Genomic DNA, 15,318 nt, shown 5'->3' with positions numbered 1-15,318 from the left:
TGGTAGCTGACCTCAGCCACCATCACATATCAATATTTGACCTCAGAAGTTTTGTGTTGCAGGATTTGCGGACCATTTGAAAAAAAGTTGACCTTTACGGCTGGAATAAAAGAGTAAATTTGAATCAACTCCTCGTCCAAAATAGTTTTTTTTTTATTAGTAGAGTGTCTGGGAGACGTTTCTAGTCCACAACTGATCAATTTTGAGGGACTCTTTTTGAAAAAACTCCTTTTTTTACATTTTGCTCATAGTCGGGAAGCCTCTTTGACTGTAGGGATGCAGAGTGAACGTAGTCTATCTTTAAAATGCTTGACTTGTATAGAAAGTCAAGGTCTATGTCATTCATGTCATTGGAGTTTACAGAGCGACAGTCAATTTTGAAGCAAATGGAATCTTTCTAATCTAAAGCGATCAGCGTGCGTGACCTCCTCATGTTTACAGCCTTGTCTTATCTAACATTTGACCTTAACTTCAAGATATCGTGGACAAATTTCGTGCCAAAAATTTGTAAATCTCGTCCAATCGCATATATCTTTCAAAACTAAACGTTACAAATTTGTGTGGCCTGTATTGACAATGTGTATGGGTTATATCAGAAGTCTTCTAAAAATCATCAAAATTGATTTCCGGTTGTGCTCCAATTATGTTGAACGAATGCCAATGAAGCACAATCGGCTAAAAGTCCGTTAAAAAGTTACTAAAAACGCGAAACTCAAACACATACCAACCGCCAGTGGCGCCGAGTATAGGGGGGCGAGGGGGGCGATTGCCCCCATGACAATGCAAAAATTCTTTAAATTCCTAGGGTTTTCAACCATTTTTTATCATTTTGTGCTCTTTGCCCCCCATGAGCCCCCCATGAACGAATTTAAAGTCGGCGCCTCTGCCAACCGCGTGAATCTAGTACATTCGTACAGTTTCATCCAGCAACGTTTGCTGTTTTTTGATAACCTAAAAATATCTGTTTTGACAGTGCACTTTTGTTGTACACTATCGGTCGAGATAAGTCCTCTAAAAACCCTCCAAAAATAGTTCTCATTTTCGGTTAAATTAATTTGTTGTGACAAATAAAATTGTTGAATGCACAAGCGCTTGTCTAGTGGTCAACAGTTTAACCAGCCAGCATTCAAGGTACGTTAGTTGCGTCACATTTTTAATAATTTTGTTTCGTGTGAATCTATGTCACGGCAAAGCAGATGGTTTTTAACTCGTTTTCGATACAATTTTTTTCCGCTTCACACAACGAAATCGATTTTGCAAATAAATTTGCATGGAATGCAACTCAATTGATTTGAATAAATTATCGATTTCGATTAGCCGTTCTATCATTTCGACTGGACGTGTCAATGCAATCCACAGTAACCGTAGTGCGAGCAAAATAGCGAGCTACAAATATGTTGATAAACATTGATATTTTTGGCTTGGTTACTGAACTGAACAGTGCGGTGACATTGATCTTCACTTCACACTGTTTTCAATCTGATTTCTGAGCGAGAAAAACATTTTCGTTCGTCAAAGAGGCACTGCTTGATTTAAAATCCTCCTTCTAAGACTAACTTTCCGCAGAGTAACTTTCTACCCCAATCCCATCAAATGCTTTGACTTCGGCTGCGGGACTACAGGGACCATAGGGACTAGTAAAACACAACATAAATCCATCTCAAAATCAACACTTAATCCGAATGTATTTCAGCATTTAGTTTCGCCGCAGCACCAACACTATCTCGTGCCTTCTGTCGGCGACAAGACCATTCAACAATGCAAAAGCATGCCGTTCCAATAATCCCGGTCACTATCAAAATGCCCATTTGTACGCTCAGGCCAATGTGTGATGAGTAAATGAAACTGGCTGCAGCAGCCACTGACTGTAACAAGAATGGGAGTTGTTAATATCGACCACTCTTATTACGAATTACGAGTCCATTGGCTGATTGATTTACCTGAGTAAACTTGAATAGAGCGAAGGCTGCCGCTGTATTCTTAGCGAACTCTCCGCCAAGCATGGCATAAATTTGGGTATTGAAACATGCGTCACCGAAACCTAGTAGGAACGAACACAGTAGGGCCAGTGATGCTATTGGTGGATTCAGGAAGGCGGTTTCTTTTGTATCACCGAACGGTGCCGAATCCGGTAGATTGAGGAAAATCAGAATGAAACTGACTATATGAACAACGAATCCGGCAATGACAATTGCATCACGGCCGAACTTGTTTGTCTTTGATCCCAACAATCCGAACAAAACTCCTCCGGACACTTCACCAATTCCAATGCATATGCCCGACAGTCCAACCAATTGTTTCGATGATTCGCCCAATGATAATGTGAATCCAATGCTTGGACTGTACACTCCGCTGAAGAATGAAAGTTCTAGTCCTGTGCGAAAATGTTAGGAAAAGTGAGGTGGATTAAGTTTGCACTTGTATAACGAGGAATCACTTCCAGTTTACCTGTGTAAATGAAAGTCAAGCTGAGTAGCAGCATACGAGACGTAAAAAATAGATTTATCGCCTTCTTGAACGCGTCGGTAATTCCATCTTGTTCACCGCCGTCATGGATTTCCTCTTTCCGAATATTCTCTATTGATCTGTGCACCGATGTGCTGCTTTTTCTGAGTGTGGCAAGGAAAATAATTCCGATGACAGCGACACCAATCAGTACACCGAACACTAATTGACGCGTTTCCAAGTCGATGTGAGTTTTCCCTTGGAATTGAAAGTAAACGAACAGGTTGCCCAGGAACATACTGAAATCAGCCAATTTACAATTCGTACAGTCATGGTCGTTATGACTGGGTAGAAATAGGTTTACCTTGCCTGAAGCATAGCCCAAAATACTCCAGAATTTCTGGAAATGGTTGTGCTATCACTGCAGTTCGACAAATATGTACCTTGGCCAGTCCTTCGGAATTGATTTGTCGATGAAAAAAGATTTGTTTTTCGTTGAAACTAAATTTAATTACCAAATCAAAGCAGCACCAACTCCCAACACTCCACTGGCTGCATATAGTAACCAAGTCTGTGGCCACAGGAACGACACCATAAACAAGCTACATGTTCAAATCAAACTTTAGTTTCCTTCCTTACGCCGTGTTTCTTTTAGAGTTTACCAATATGTTATCGAACCGATGAACATAGCGCCTCGGGGACCACATATTGATAACGCTGACGGTGCTAGCCAATTGCAAATTGCAAGCACACCGTAAATAACAGCTAGCGATGTGTAACCATCGCCTTTGAATGTGGGATCGTCGGCGGCAATACTGTCCAATATTGTTTTCTGGGAAAGGGAGAAATTGCGGTGAGAATGACGGTAAAAGTGGCGGAACTAAAGTTGATGGAAGAAAAGTGAATCGAAGTAAGGGACTAGTCTTAAAGGGCATCGGGATTTTTAACATTGCATGTCACACTTGGAAAGACTCCTTCCCCCTCCATGGACGTGATGGAAAGTGAAGCAAAACTCACTGTAACTCTAGCGATGGAGACCTGATTAAAATTTGAATCAGGTCTCCTTCGCGTGTCACTATGCGTGGCTAGAGCGAGTCATTTGTAAGAATAGAAAAAGAATTCCGGGTTGAACAATTCATTTCCGACATAATAATACGACTTAACCAGATCAGTGCTACTGATTATAGAAAGGGTGTTTTTAGTGAACAAACCCATAAATTGCTAAATTCAAAGTCCAAACAATTTTGTTGTTTATTGGTGTCGTTATCTGCATGCAACTGTGCTGTGGTGTGCAATGCAAATACGTATCGAAAACAAAAGTCTTTTTCGAGTTTATAATCTTGAATCAATGTGTTGCGAGTTAACACTCTCATTTCTTTGGCACAATACGAAGTACCGTGGACTTTTAGGACGAAATTGTACAAAGTTTGAAGATGGAAATGGTTTTTAGATCTTTCACTAGACTCGTAAGCAAACATCAAGGGTAATGATGACACCATGAAACCTTTCACAGATGTGAAACAGGTCAACCGTTTCAAAACAAATTCAATGAACGTCTTGGCAGTACTAAAAAATTCAATGCCCTTGGAAGTAGAGGAACAGTCGATCAAGACTTTAACACTAATATGCGTGAAGTGGTTGATAAGTCTTTGGCTCGCTTTGGCTTCTCATAGAACTTGTGGTTTAACTCTTTTTAGCACCGTACGAAGTGCTGGGAGCTTATAGAGCCGCTATGCCGTTTGTGGCATGTGGAGTTCGAAGCAGATGGTAAGGACAAAGCTTTTACCTTTGGTTATAGATGACGAATCTGCGAAAAGGAAAAAATTGTCTGTCTCTCTAAGGGGTCTTAGAGTGAGCACCTGACATGACTAACATGACCTGACCTGTCAGGTATTTGATTATTTAGGAAAAAAATTCCATTTTGTACTGGAAAAAAATTCGAATTCAGGTTAGGTCATTTCTTACAATAAATCAGGTCAGGTTCAGGACATTAAAAAAAAATCAGATCATTTCGTGTTTAGGTCAGGTCAAGTCCTGCCTGCTTCAAGATTTCCAAATTGCACTGTCGTCACTACTTTTAGCTAGTCGATTTCACGATCCTAGAAAACCTCCGGTTTTTTTCAATCGAATTTTTTCTCGTTTCGTAAGAGACTTTCCGTAACCGACGCTTGTTTTGCATTATTTCAACAATTAATGAACCGAACAGATAGTGTGCATAATGAGGCGATATGACTAAAAATACTCTGCATAGATAGATAATAAGCATATCATTGCAAATAGACGGCGCTATTATTATCGTTTCGTTAGTCATACGAATGTAACATTACTCTGTCAAACTTGGTACACACACAAATATTTTCGTTGGGCAAAGAAAAACATTTTTTCATTATAAATACAGAAATCAAGTTTCTGACGTAGTTCACTTAGTGCTACGTGATCCGGTCGAGTGGAGGCAGCGAAACCCGTAAAAATATGTTTCATGTTCACATTATAACAGTTGGTTTGTCGCCGATGGCTTTTCCATTGGTTTATTGTACTAATCATAGTCCCTAGAACACGACATTCTTGTTATGCCACCATTAGATTGTTGATTGACATTTACTGATTTACGCACTAAGACTGAGAGTTTTTTGACTCAATTACAGCTAAACATTCTCAGGTCCGGACTGGTCCTATGGGCATTCAAGCGATGCCCGAAAGGTAAGAGCCTTTCAATTTTTTGTATGTATACGAAGTACGAAGGGCACTTGCAAATTGATTCTTGTCATTCAACGCCCCAAGTACTTTTGAGTAGCCAATTCGGTCCTGATACATTCTCTTTATCTATCGATAATGTTACCTTATATGAGAAATTGCTGCCACAGTTTCACACCATCTATTATAACCAGCACACCGCGAGAAATTTTACATTATCTCAACACTTACTACAGGTCAAATTTCCGTCTCTTCGTCAGTGCTAACAGTCTCAAAACTGTCTTGCAATTGATTTTCTGCTAATCAATGTTATGTCCTCTCCAATCTCTATTTGAATTCACAGTGACGTCCAGATTCCAAACCCGAATCTGAATAACGAAATAGTTTTGTGTGTTATGGTCAAGAGCAACATTCGCGTTGATAAGATAACACGTGAATGAAGTCCTCCAAAATGTTGTTTTACTCAACAAATTGAAGCTCTCGTTACAGTACGTACTAGTGTACACTCATAACACAGACTCTGCTCAAATTTTTATTGTTATGTGAATTGGGTTATCGCTTCGGACAGTGGAAAAAAAAAGTTAGATTGACGGGTAATGCCATCATTATGGAATGATCGAAATAGCGCGACAATGAAGTTATTCAACGACTATAAAATTCCATTGGAGATTTTTTTCTACTCTTGTTATCGCAAGTTTTTATTTCAATTTCATCTGAGTTGTGACTAACTGACCAACGGTTGTCTGCCTTAGAATTTAGTTATTTCTGACCCGTATGGTATCATACATACCGTTCTTCATTGCAATTGCTATTATACCAATGAAACGTTGAAAATAAATCAAACAATTTGACTGTAGACCCTTCCTATCAATAGGAAGTACCATTTAAAGACTTGATACTGTGTAAACAAAGGCATATTAATGAGAATGAGAAAGTATCACGTCTTTACATGTCGTAAGGGAACAATGGACTTGATAATTCTATAAGAAATCTGTTGTCGTTGTGGCGAGTCATTTACAGTTTTTCTTTGTTAGCAGACTGATTCATCAATTCGTTTCTGGTACAAGTTCCAAGTGATTATTTAGTCGTAACACGTAATAGGGTGGACCAGGGAAAGGATATGAACTAAAATAATCCAGGCCCTTTTGTCGATAAAGAAGTTGTAGGCACCCTAGTCCATCCTCATTTATCTATTTTCGCTCGGGGTAACATAATTCTATGTTTTTATGAAGGTTATGAAAGTTTTTGGTCGGTAAATCTAATGGAATGTAAGTCAATTTCAACGAAAAAAAATCTTGTTCCGCTACAGTGATCCTCACTTTAAGCTAGCACTCTATTGAACATGATAGTTGTAAGAATCAAGTAAAATAACTGGAAGCAATTACTTAGTTGTATAGAGACTGTTTATCCAATTCTCAACATAAAATATGATGAAATTCGAACGCAACAAACGCGTCATATGATGCAAATGTGATGTTATAGTGTGCAATGCATTGCATATTTGTTGATGTTGCAGATAGCGTGCTCAACAAAAATCGAGCATTCGGTTAACAAATATTTAATCCTATAACGATTCCCCATTTTCGTCCCTTGCACCGTAGTAATGAATCAATTCACATAAAAATCAATTAATTTGACCGATATCTTACAGAATATTTGTGGATTTCGCATGAAACAATGTCGCATCGCTGGGGATAAAATAATTTCCCATCGTTTGAGATTAAATAATGTTGGGCATGAAATAATGTCCCAACGTTTGAGATGAAATAATGTCCCAACGTTGGACATGAAATAATGTCCCAACGTTTGAGATGAAATAACATCCCAACGTTGCTCATGAAATAATGTCCCAACGTTGGTCATGAAATAATGTCCCAACGTTGGTCATGAAATAATGTCCCAACGTTGGTCATGAAATAATGTCCCAACGTTGGTCATGAAATAATGTTCCAACGTTGGTCATGAAATAATGTCCCAACGTTGGTCATGAAATAATGTCCCAACGTTGGTCATGAAATAATGTCCCAACGTTGCTCATGAAATAACATCCCAACGTTGGGCATGAAATAACATCCCAACGTTGGGCATGAAATAATGTCCCAACGTTGGGCATGAAATAATGTCCCAACGTTGCTCATGAAATAACATCCCAACGTTGGGCATGAAATAACATCCCAACGTTGGGCATGAAATAATGTCCCAACGTTGGGCATGAAATAATGTCCCAACGTTGGGCATGAAAGAATGTCCCAACGTTGGGCATGAAAGAATGTCCCAACGTTGGTCATGAAATAATGTCCCAACGTTTGTCATGAAATAACATACCAACGTTAATCAAATGAAATAATTTCCCATCGTTTGAGATGAAATATTGTCTCAACGTTGGGCTTGAAATAATTTCCCAATATTGGTCATAAAATAATCTCCAATCGTTGGGCATGATATAATTGAGAAAATTCTTGAAAATATTTTCAAGGATTCTGGGAATTTTCGAGAATTTTAGAAATGTCAGCATTTGTAAGAATTTTCAGGAATAGCTAGAATATCCTTCTGATAACTTTTGTCTAAAAAATAAAAACACAAATCCTCCAAACCGATCCACCCTAATTTCTTAAACAACTGTTACTCAACGCCACACAATTCATCACCGTTTAACATTTAAACCGCTGGTTGGTAAAGACATCAAATACAGTGCAATCACTTTCTCAAAATTTATTTACGAAATCCATCAACAATAATAAACACGATCAACTCGAAATCAATAATAACCCGTTTTGTTCGAGCCTTTATTGTCGTATATTTATGTGTGTGTCAAAAAGACCGTTTTTCAAAAATAATAAAAATTTTAAAAAAAATATATTTTTTGGAAGAACTGGTTGGTTGATGTTAATGTCTCTCTTTTTGGGGAAATCAAGAACTTACTTCAATATTGCCCATTGTCTGGAATGCGGTAAATAGAAACATAAATCCAAATCCTAATGCTATAACATTCACAAAATTCCGTTCCATGTTTGACGTTGGTTCGGTCGTTCTTTTTATAGTTAAAAAATTAATTTAAATTTAATTCTAAAAAGGTGGTAATGTCGACTCGAAATTAATTCACTTTCGAATCGATATGCAAAAGCACTTGTTTATATCGTCAAAAATGTTGGTGTGTAAAATACAAATTTTTTTTTTTTCAACCAGCACACTTGTTGATTCAATTAATAAAAACCTCTCGCACAATCCGCAATACACGTTGTAGTGCTAGTATACACGTCTGAATTTCTGTATATTATAACTATCGACTGTGATAGTGGCCGTATCGTTACTCTCGTCAAACTCGTATTTGGTTGATCATTCACATTTGACTGACTTGTCGAAAATATATAGATTCCGATTAAGGTTTCTTTCCTTCTTAAAAAAAAAATTGAAAAATAATTTCCCTCTCAATGCGATTTATGGTGAGAGTTCCACTCAAAAATCAAGTTTGAACTGATCGTAACACTCCCACTAAAAACTCTAATTGCCACTGAGAGGTATTAAAAAGCATTGTTTCGGGGATATAATGTGCTCGTTTGATATGCAGCGCATTATTATCACTAAACGTTATTCATTTTGTTGTTGCGAATAACACTATGATGAACCGAACTCTCTGCACATGTCAATAAGTTATTGTTTGAATTGATTATGAGCTCGGTTTCCAACGACTTTTTCGACTTAATTGCAAAAGAGATTCGTGTGTCGATATTAAGTAAATAAATTATTTGGTTGTTCTCTTTGCGCGTTCGGCGTATTTCGATTAAAATAAATTTATTTTTCTGGTAACATATAGATACCTACTGTTGTACGGCTAGATCCAATCTTTTTGTTGTAGCAACAGCATTATCAGACCATTTGAACGTTACTATTCAATTAACTTTTGACTTTTTCTGGGCAAATTATACTTGGAGAAAATAGATAAGAGCATATAACGCCAATTAATTGCGCTGTTGTAGGTCGATCGTCGATCGGAAGTTTTTGCGAAAGTTGTGGAGTTGTGGGCAAATTGGTTGGTTAAGTATTTTCGATTGATTAAGATATTGTGTGGGTGTAGAAGAGTCGGGATTGGACTATTTTTTAATAATGAGTAAAACGCCTGACTTGTTTAGTGGGCCAGTAGTTGAACAACCCATTCTTCTTCATTGATATATAGTTATTTGTTTACCGAATGAAGAAAATAGGAAATTCCAATAAGATCGAAGTTTTACGGTTAGAGCGAAGTGAGTGCCGCAAATCGCTCGAGTTGGAATTTCCGATATTTCGCAACGTTTCTCGTAAGTGCGAGGTGTGATTCCGTTTCTGTCCACGAAACCAACACATCAATTTGTTAAACCAAATTTCAAAACAAAAGTGACTGTTCGGGGTAGAAAGTGTCCATTTCTCTCCTGTCAGAACAAGAAGGGAGAAAATAGAAATTTTTTCCCTGAACTGTCATCAGACGAATTGTCAAAAAAACATCATTTTCTCATGTCCTTTTGAGAGGAGAAAAAAATTTGTCCTACAGCTAATCTATGCGCCCATCCTATTTCTTGTATTTTTCCCACCATCTCAAAGTATTCGTTAGTGAATTTTCTGAATAAAGCTCAGCAATGCACTTCAACAGAAGAAATTCCTCCATTAGCTTCTTACATCATTGAGCCTAACATAAATAGACTATCAAGCCAGTCCAACAAGTGGATCAATCTAATCATATCCGTTTTTATTGACTTATCTCAGTTTTAATTCTTTGTGAATGTATTTTGATTTTGATGAATCTTGATTTACACTCGAGTGCTGATAAATTGGTTGAAAAATGTGATTTATTGCGAATGTATATTGGGGAATAAAATATGGGCAATATGGACTGTACGGCGTACGCAACGAGTCACTTAATCTTTTTTCTCGAATAACTAGGGTTTTACTAGCTCAAATTATAACCCCACTAAAATTTTGACTTTGTCCAACAAGTAAGGCCACTAACGTGGCACTCCCGTTTCTCAATTTTATCGATCTGTTGTAAGGGGTTGTGGGCAAACAAACCCTTTTTTGGATCAGCCGTAGACATATATCGTAAATATTTGTAATTAATCAATAGAGATAAGCTCATCATCGGACAAATAAATAAGATAATATTTGAAAAATATTTACAAGATTCATTTTCGATTTTCTTACAACTTGATTTGTGACAATTCATCAGATTATACAATCCTAAAAAGATTTTAATTCATTGGAAATTACAATTGACGATTTCATAGTATAGACCGAGGGAGACGTTTGGGGCTGTTTTCAAAGAAAAGCATCGGATATCCTACGGCTGAATCCTAAAAAAATGGTCTTGAAGGTCTTATCGGCTAAGCTGTGGGAGGCCGTTTTCGAAAATAGGCCTTGCAGGTCTTGTCGACTGACTTCTGGGAGACCGTTTTCGAAAATAGGCCTTGTAGGTCTTGTCGACTGACTCCTGGGAGACCGTTTTCGAAAATTGGCCTCGTAGGTCCTGTTGACTAAAATCTGAAAAGCTATTTTCGAAAATTGGCCTCGTATGTTTTGTTGACTGACTACTGTGAGGCCGCTTTCGAAAATAGGCCTTGTAGGTCTTGTCGACTGATTCCTGGGAGACCGTTTTCGAAAATTGGCCTTGTAGGTCATGTTGACTGACATCTGGGAAGCTGTTTTTGAAAAATGGCCTCCGACGCCCTGCCAGCAGACCCCTGGGAGGCCACTTTTGAAAAATGGCCTCCGACGTCCTGCCGGCAGACCCTTGGGAGGCCACTTTAGAAAAATTGCCTCCGACGTCCCGCCGGCAGACCCCTGGGAGGCCACTTTTGAAAAATGGCATCCGACGTCCTGCCGGCAGACCCCTGCGAGGCCACTTTTGAGGCCTGCGGACAAACAAACTCAAAAAATATTTTTTGGACCAGGCCCAGACACATAATAGATAATCGATAATAGAAAATAAATATCTGATAGATAATAGATAGATAGATGGATAGATGGATAGATAGATAGATATATGGATAGATAGATAGATAGATAGATAATAGGATAGTTAATCGTAAGATAGGTAATAGTTAGATAGAGAGATATATAATACATAAACAGGTAGTAGATAGATTGTATTGATAGTATAATGTTGGGCTGCGGACAAACAAACGCATTTTTTTTTTTTGAAGACCCGTTTCTCTATCGAGAAACGGGAATAACAGACAAAATAAATTGAGGTAGTACCTTGAACGTCTAAAGGACGTCTGTATGTTCGGACACTTTTCTGAACCCCTTCCCATGGCCACAGTTTTGCAATACCTACAATACAACATGATGTATCCGCTTTTTCTAAGTCCCTTCCCCCTACAAATTTTTAAAGTTTCAGAACTGGCTTTGGGGTGTATGTACACAACACCAACACCAACACCAACACCAACACTGACAACACTGCAGCCAATGCTACATTGTAGGTTCGATAAGTCTTTTTACAGCATTTTTACAACTTCTTCAGGATTTGGGCTATAAAATTGAAGTAGTGACAAAAGCAGCTGTAACAAGAAACGTATATAGCCAACAATCAAGTCTTGCCTACAGTCAGTGTTGCCAGACTACGTTTCTTACAACTGCTTGGAGAGGCCGTTAAAAGCATGTAAATAATGCGGTAAATGGCTCATTACTTCATTAACGACAGCTTTAAAGCTCTTCTCCCGGGGGCTTAGTGAGTAATAGTATATTACTTCCGAGGTTCCAAGTTGTAAATTTGATAAGTGGGGTGTTACAGCCCGACCCGAAGGGGAGGGCTGTATTCCCCGCTTGTCAAATAACAACTTGGAACCTCGTAAGTACAATGCTTTACGTGATTAGGCAATGTAAATGAAAATGAAACATGCCGTAACACGTAAAATGATTGTTTGTAACGTTTTATTTTGCCTTGTGTGGTGTTTGCAGCTCGAGCTGCAACAAAATGTTCCAAATAAGGACATAATCTATTGTATGCCACTGTGTCCTCCTTCAATAAAAGTTCTTTCCAAAACGAAATTTACTTCTATTTGAGTTACAGTCGAGGTTATAGTGCCGTTTGTTGCTGCAACCCGAATTTTGCTCAATTCATCATTAAATTAATGAGAAATTCTTATTATTATTTAACCGATAAAATTTGACATGATAACAAAGTGATATGATAATAAAACTTTCGAACAAAAAACAACGCGTCGTGTATTATACCTATGTTGCACAATTCGGTGTGTGTACCATTAAATTATATGAAACATGAATAAGATGTATGAGGTTAGATTATGTTTGAATATAAAATGCGCGGCGCATATTATTCTCTCTGTAAGTAACAATTAAGACAGGAATTGCGTGAGATATAAAATTCAAATGTCAACAGGTAGGTAGGTAAGAGATACAGATTCGGATAAAATTGAGTTCATGATGTAAATTTTGTCGTCAATTGTGTTCAACTGAAATATAATTTAAGTATTTATCCAAAATGAAATATGAAAAAATGAAAAATCGTAAAGACGACAAGTAAAATGCGAGAATATTAAAAATGAATTTCGGTTAATTTTATGGGAAAAGAAACTGTTTATGGCGCATGCACCATTCACAATTTTATTTAAATATTAACCCAAAAAAAATTGAAAATCGTTTCATGTGAATTGCACAATCGTTCGTTTTGGTATATAATCAAATTATCGCGACGCGACGATTAAATTGGTAATTTGTGAGTTTTTATTGGTTCCTCTTCGTCTTGCAGCTTTGGCGAAACTTTATTTTGCAAATTTGCTAATTTGATTTGATATTATAAAACACACCTCCTACCAATGCATGAACTTAACAAAAGACATTTCCACTATAAGTTCAATGCGGTTCAACGACATTTTTTTTCGGAAACAAACATTTTGCTAAAATCTCTTTCTCAAATTCGAGGATGTTTAGTGGCGGTGCATAGCGGCGGATACTTGTAAATTTAGTTGATAAAGGATTTTCGAAAAGAAAATCCTCTGCGAATTTCGAAGGATTTTCTGAAGATTTTGTGATTTTAACAGGATTTTCCTTACCGTTTTTGTTCGATTTTAAAGAATTTAGGACTTTTCTTTGTTTTCCATTGATATTTTTTAGTTTTCGCAGTATTTTCGGAGGATTTTCTAGTTTTTTAAAGATTTTTTTTTTTCGGTTGACAGATGATTTTCTAGTTTATCCCCACGTCGGTGCATATGGTCTCGTCGTGAAACCATACCATCTTCAACAAAACAAGCGAACACACGAAATTCCTAGGCCACTTCGTGGAAAATTCATATTGATGTCAAAATGAAAGGTCCCAAAATTAAATAAAAACCTTCTTGGAAGGGCCTGTCTTAAAACGCAAATGGACGGTATGGCTAAGTGCCTACATAATCCGGGTTCGATTCCTGTGTCAGACACTTGCTCGTGGAATTTTTCTTCTCGTGAAGTCCTAAAGTTCACTCAAACTTACAATTTGGTAGTTAGTGTGCTTGGTGGATGTAATGATGGTACACGAATGACTCGTATGACGTAACCAAAATACGATGAATTTGTGTTCATAGGTCTTAGCGTACATTTAGGCGAAATATCAATTGATCACCTAAGTTTCCTCCGAGCATACATCTAGGCGCTAGTGTAAAAGTCCAAAATAATCATAAAAACTCCCACTTCAAATTAGTAGTCGCCTTCGTCAAGTGCAAACGTGCGCTTTAAGGCGTGGCTCGGAAGACACGTTAAGAAAGGCAGAATTCGCCTCCAAACAAATCAAGATTAAAAGTTGTCTAATCCTAAAACCTTTTCAATTACAGATAAATCTACGGTGAACACATAATGACGACAGTAACTGTGAAGCTAAGCGACATTGCCGGTTTGGACGGTCCAAATTGCCGGATCAAAGATCCAAAAGTAGTGGAACACAAACTCAGTCAATTAGCTGGTGGTGGCGTTGACCGGTTGCAAATTGTAGCCGATTTCGATTTTACCATTACAAAGCGTAAACTGGAAAACGGCGAACGAGTGCTGAGCAGTTTCGGTTTACTGGAACAATGTCCGTCGTTGCCGGAAAGTTTTCGCAAACAATCGATTGCACTCAAAGACAAATTCATTCCCATCGAAATCGATCCGCACATGGACAAATCGAAGAAAATCGAAGCGATGGTCGAGTGGTGGACATTGTCGTGTAATTTACTTAAGTATGTAGAACGTAGGACTCGTTCGGGTGAGAGGCTGATCATCGAAATTGTTTCGTATTTTACAGGGGATTTCCGTTGACCCAAGAAGAAATCGAATCAATAGCCCAGCGATACAAGGACGCGACAAGGGATGGAGCAAAAGATTTATTTGACAAACTTTACCAAGCAAACGTTCCGATATTGATCTTTTCCGCCGGTCTTGGCGATTCGGTCAGAGCGATGCTCAAAAATTTCAACATGCTGCTGCCGAATGTAAAGGTATACATCGTGATACATATATCTTACAGGTTCGGACTGACCATGCTGTTGAATTTGGGTAATTTCGGGTCTTTTGGATTTTTCAATGAAAATTTTTAATTGTTTGAGCTCTTTTGCGAATCACTTGTTCGAGCCAGTCCGGCCTGGTCTGGTATACACAGCATACAACGATCTTTAAATACAAAATCATTTGTCTTTTGTTATTCGTTCGTGCAGGTTGTTTCAAATTTCCTGAAGTACAAAGACGGACAATTGGATGGCTTCGATACGCACAATATGATTCACGTTTTTAACAAAAACGAAAGTGCACTTAAGGGCTCTAAAGACTTTGACCTGCTCCATGACCGTAATAATATCATTGTGATGGGCGATTCGCTCGGCGATGCGGGTATGGGTGATGGTTGTGTTAGTGGAAAGGATGCTCATATATTGAAAATTGGTTTCCTCAACGATCACGTGAGTATTGACGATAGAAATAGAGTCGTCTTGCGTCGAGGGCAGCAATGGAACCGAGGTGAATTTCCTTTATCATTTTCAGATCGAAGCCAATCTACCCGCCTACTTGGACGCCTTTGATATTGTGTTGATGGACGATCAAACAATGAACGTTCCCAGAAAGATTGTCGATGCCATAACTGCCTAGCAGTAGCGGACGAGGTTCTATTTTCCTTTTTTTTTATTAAAAAATAATTTGCATTGATTGCGAAGTAAATGAAGATTTGACAGAAGAAAAACAAAA

The 15,318-nt window shown here is 38.0% G+C and overlaps 2 protein-coding genes across 2 annotated transcripts; one reads left to right on the top strand and one right to left on the bottom strand.

Moving 5' to 3' along the window:
- Window positions 1-965: 965 nt before the first annotated feature.
- On the top strand, window positions 966-15,318 carry LOC119079101 (7-methylguanosine phosphate-specific 5'-nucleotidase). The gene is made up of 5 exons (XM_037186919.1): window positions 966-1,131; window positions 13,938-14,321; window positions 14,387-14,579; window positions 14,796-15,035; window positions 15,118-15,318. Exons 2-5 carry the CDS (start codon window positions 13,960-13,962, stop codon window positions 15,220-15,222), a joined length of 900 nt encoding a protein of 299 aa, XP_037042814.1. The 5' UTR covers window positions 966-1,131; window positions 13,938-13,959; the 3' UTR covers window positions 15,223-15,318.
- Window positions 1,655-8,681, bottom strand: LOC119079074 (UNC93-like protein MFSD11). Its single transcript, XM_037186884.1, has 7 exons — window positions 8,062-8,681; window positions 3,108-3,277; window positions 2,961-3,047; window positions 2,810-2,899; window positions 2,449-2,744; window positions 1,941-2,374; window positions 1,655-1,865 (listed from the first exon to the last, which is right to left on the bottom strand). Exons 1-7 carry the CDS (start codon window positions 8,146-8,148, stop codon window positions 1,674-1,676), a joined length of 1,356 nt encoding a protein of 451 aa, XP_037042779.1. The 5' UTR covers window positions 8,149-8,681; the 3' UTR covers window positions 1,655-1,673.

This window comes from Bradysia coprophila, unplaced genomic scaffold (genome assembly GCF_014529535.1).
Source record: "Bradysia coprophila strain Holo2 unplaced genomic scaffold, BU_Bcop_v1 contig_297, whole genome shotgun sequence".
Taxonomy (NCBI): domain Eukaryota; kingdom Metazoa; phylum Arthropoda; class Insecta; order Diptera; family Sciaridae; genus Bradysia; species Bradysia coprophila.
This window is presented reverse-complemented; position numbering and strand designations above follow the sequence as displayed.

What these genes read in the sequence shown, in the direction of transcription:
- LOC119079074 (XM_037186884.1), bottom strand. Translation starts at nt 8,148, where the DNA reads ATGGAACGGAATTTTGTGAATGTTATAGCATTAGGATTTGGATTTATG. An exon ending in GTTGGTGCTGCTTTGATTTG is followed by an intron (nt 2,900 to 2,960) that starts GTAATTAAATTT and finishes TCAATTCCGAAG; the next exon opens with GACTGGCCAAGGTACATATT. An exon ending in TGGGCTATGCTTCAGGCAAG is followed by an intron (nt 2,745 to 2,809) that starts GTAAACCTATTT and finishes GGCTGATTTCAG; the next exon opens with TATGTTCCTGGGCAACCTGT.
- LOC119079101 (XM_037186919.1), top strand. Translation starts at nt 13,960, where the DNA reads ATGACGACAGTAACTGTGAAGCTAAGCGACATTGCCGGTTTGGACGGT. An exon ending in TGCTGCTGCCGAATGTAAAG is followed by an intron (nt 14,580 to 14,795) that starts GTATACATCGTG and finishes TCGTTCGTGCAG; the next exon opens with GTTGTTTCAAATTTCCTGAA. An exon ending in TTGGTTTCCTCAACGATCAC is followed by an intron (nt 15,036 to 15,117) that starts GTGAGTATTGAC and finishes TATCATTTTCAG; the next exon opens with ATCGAAGCCAATCTACCCGC.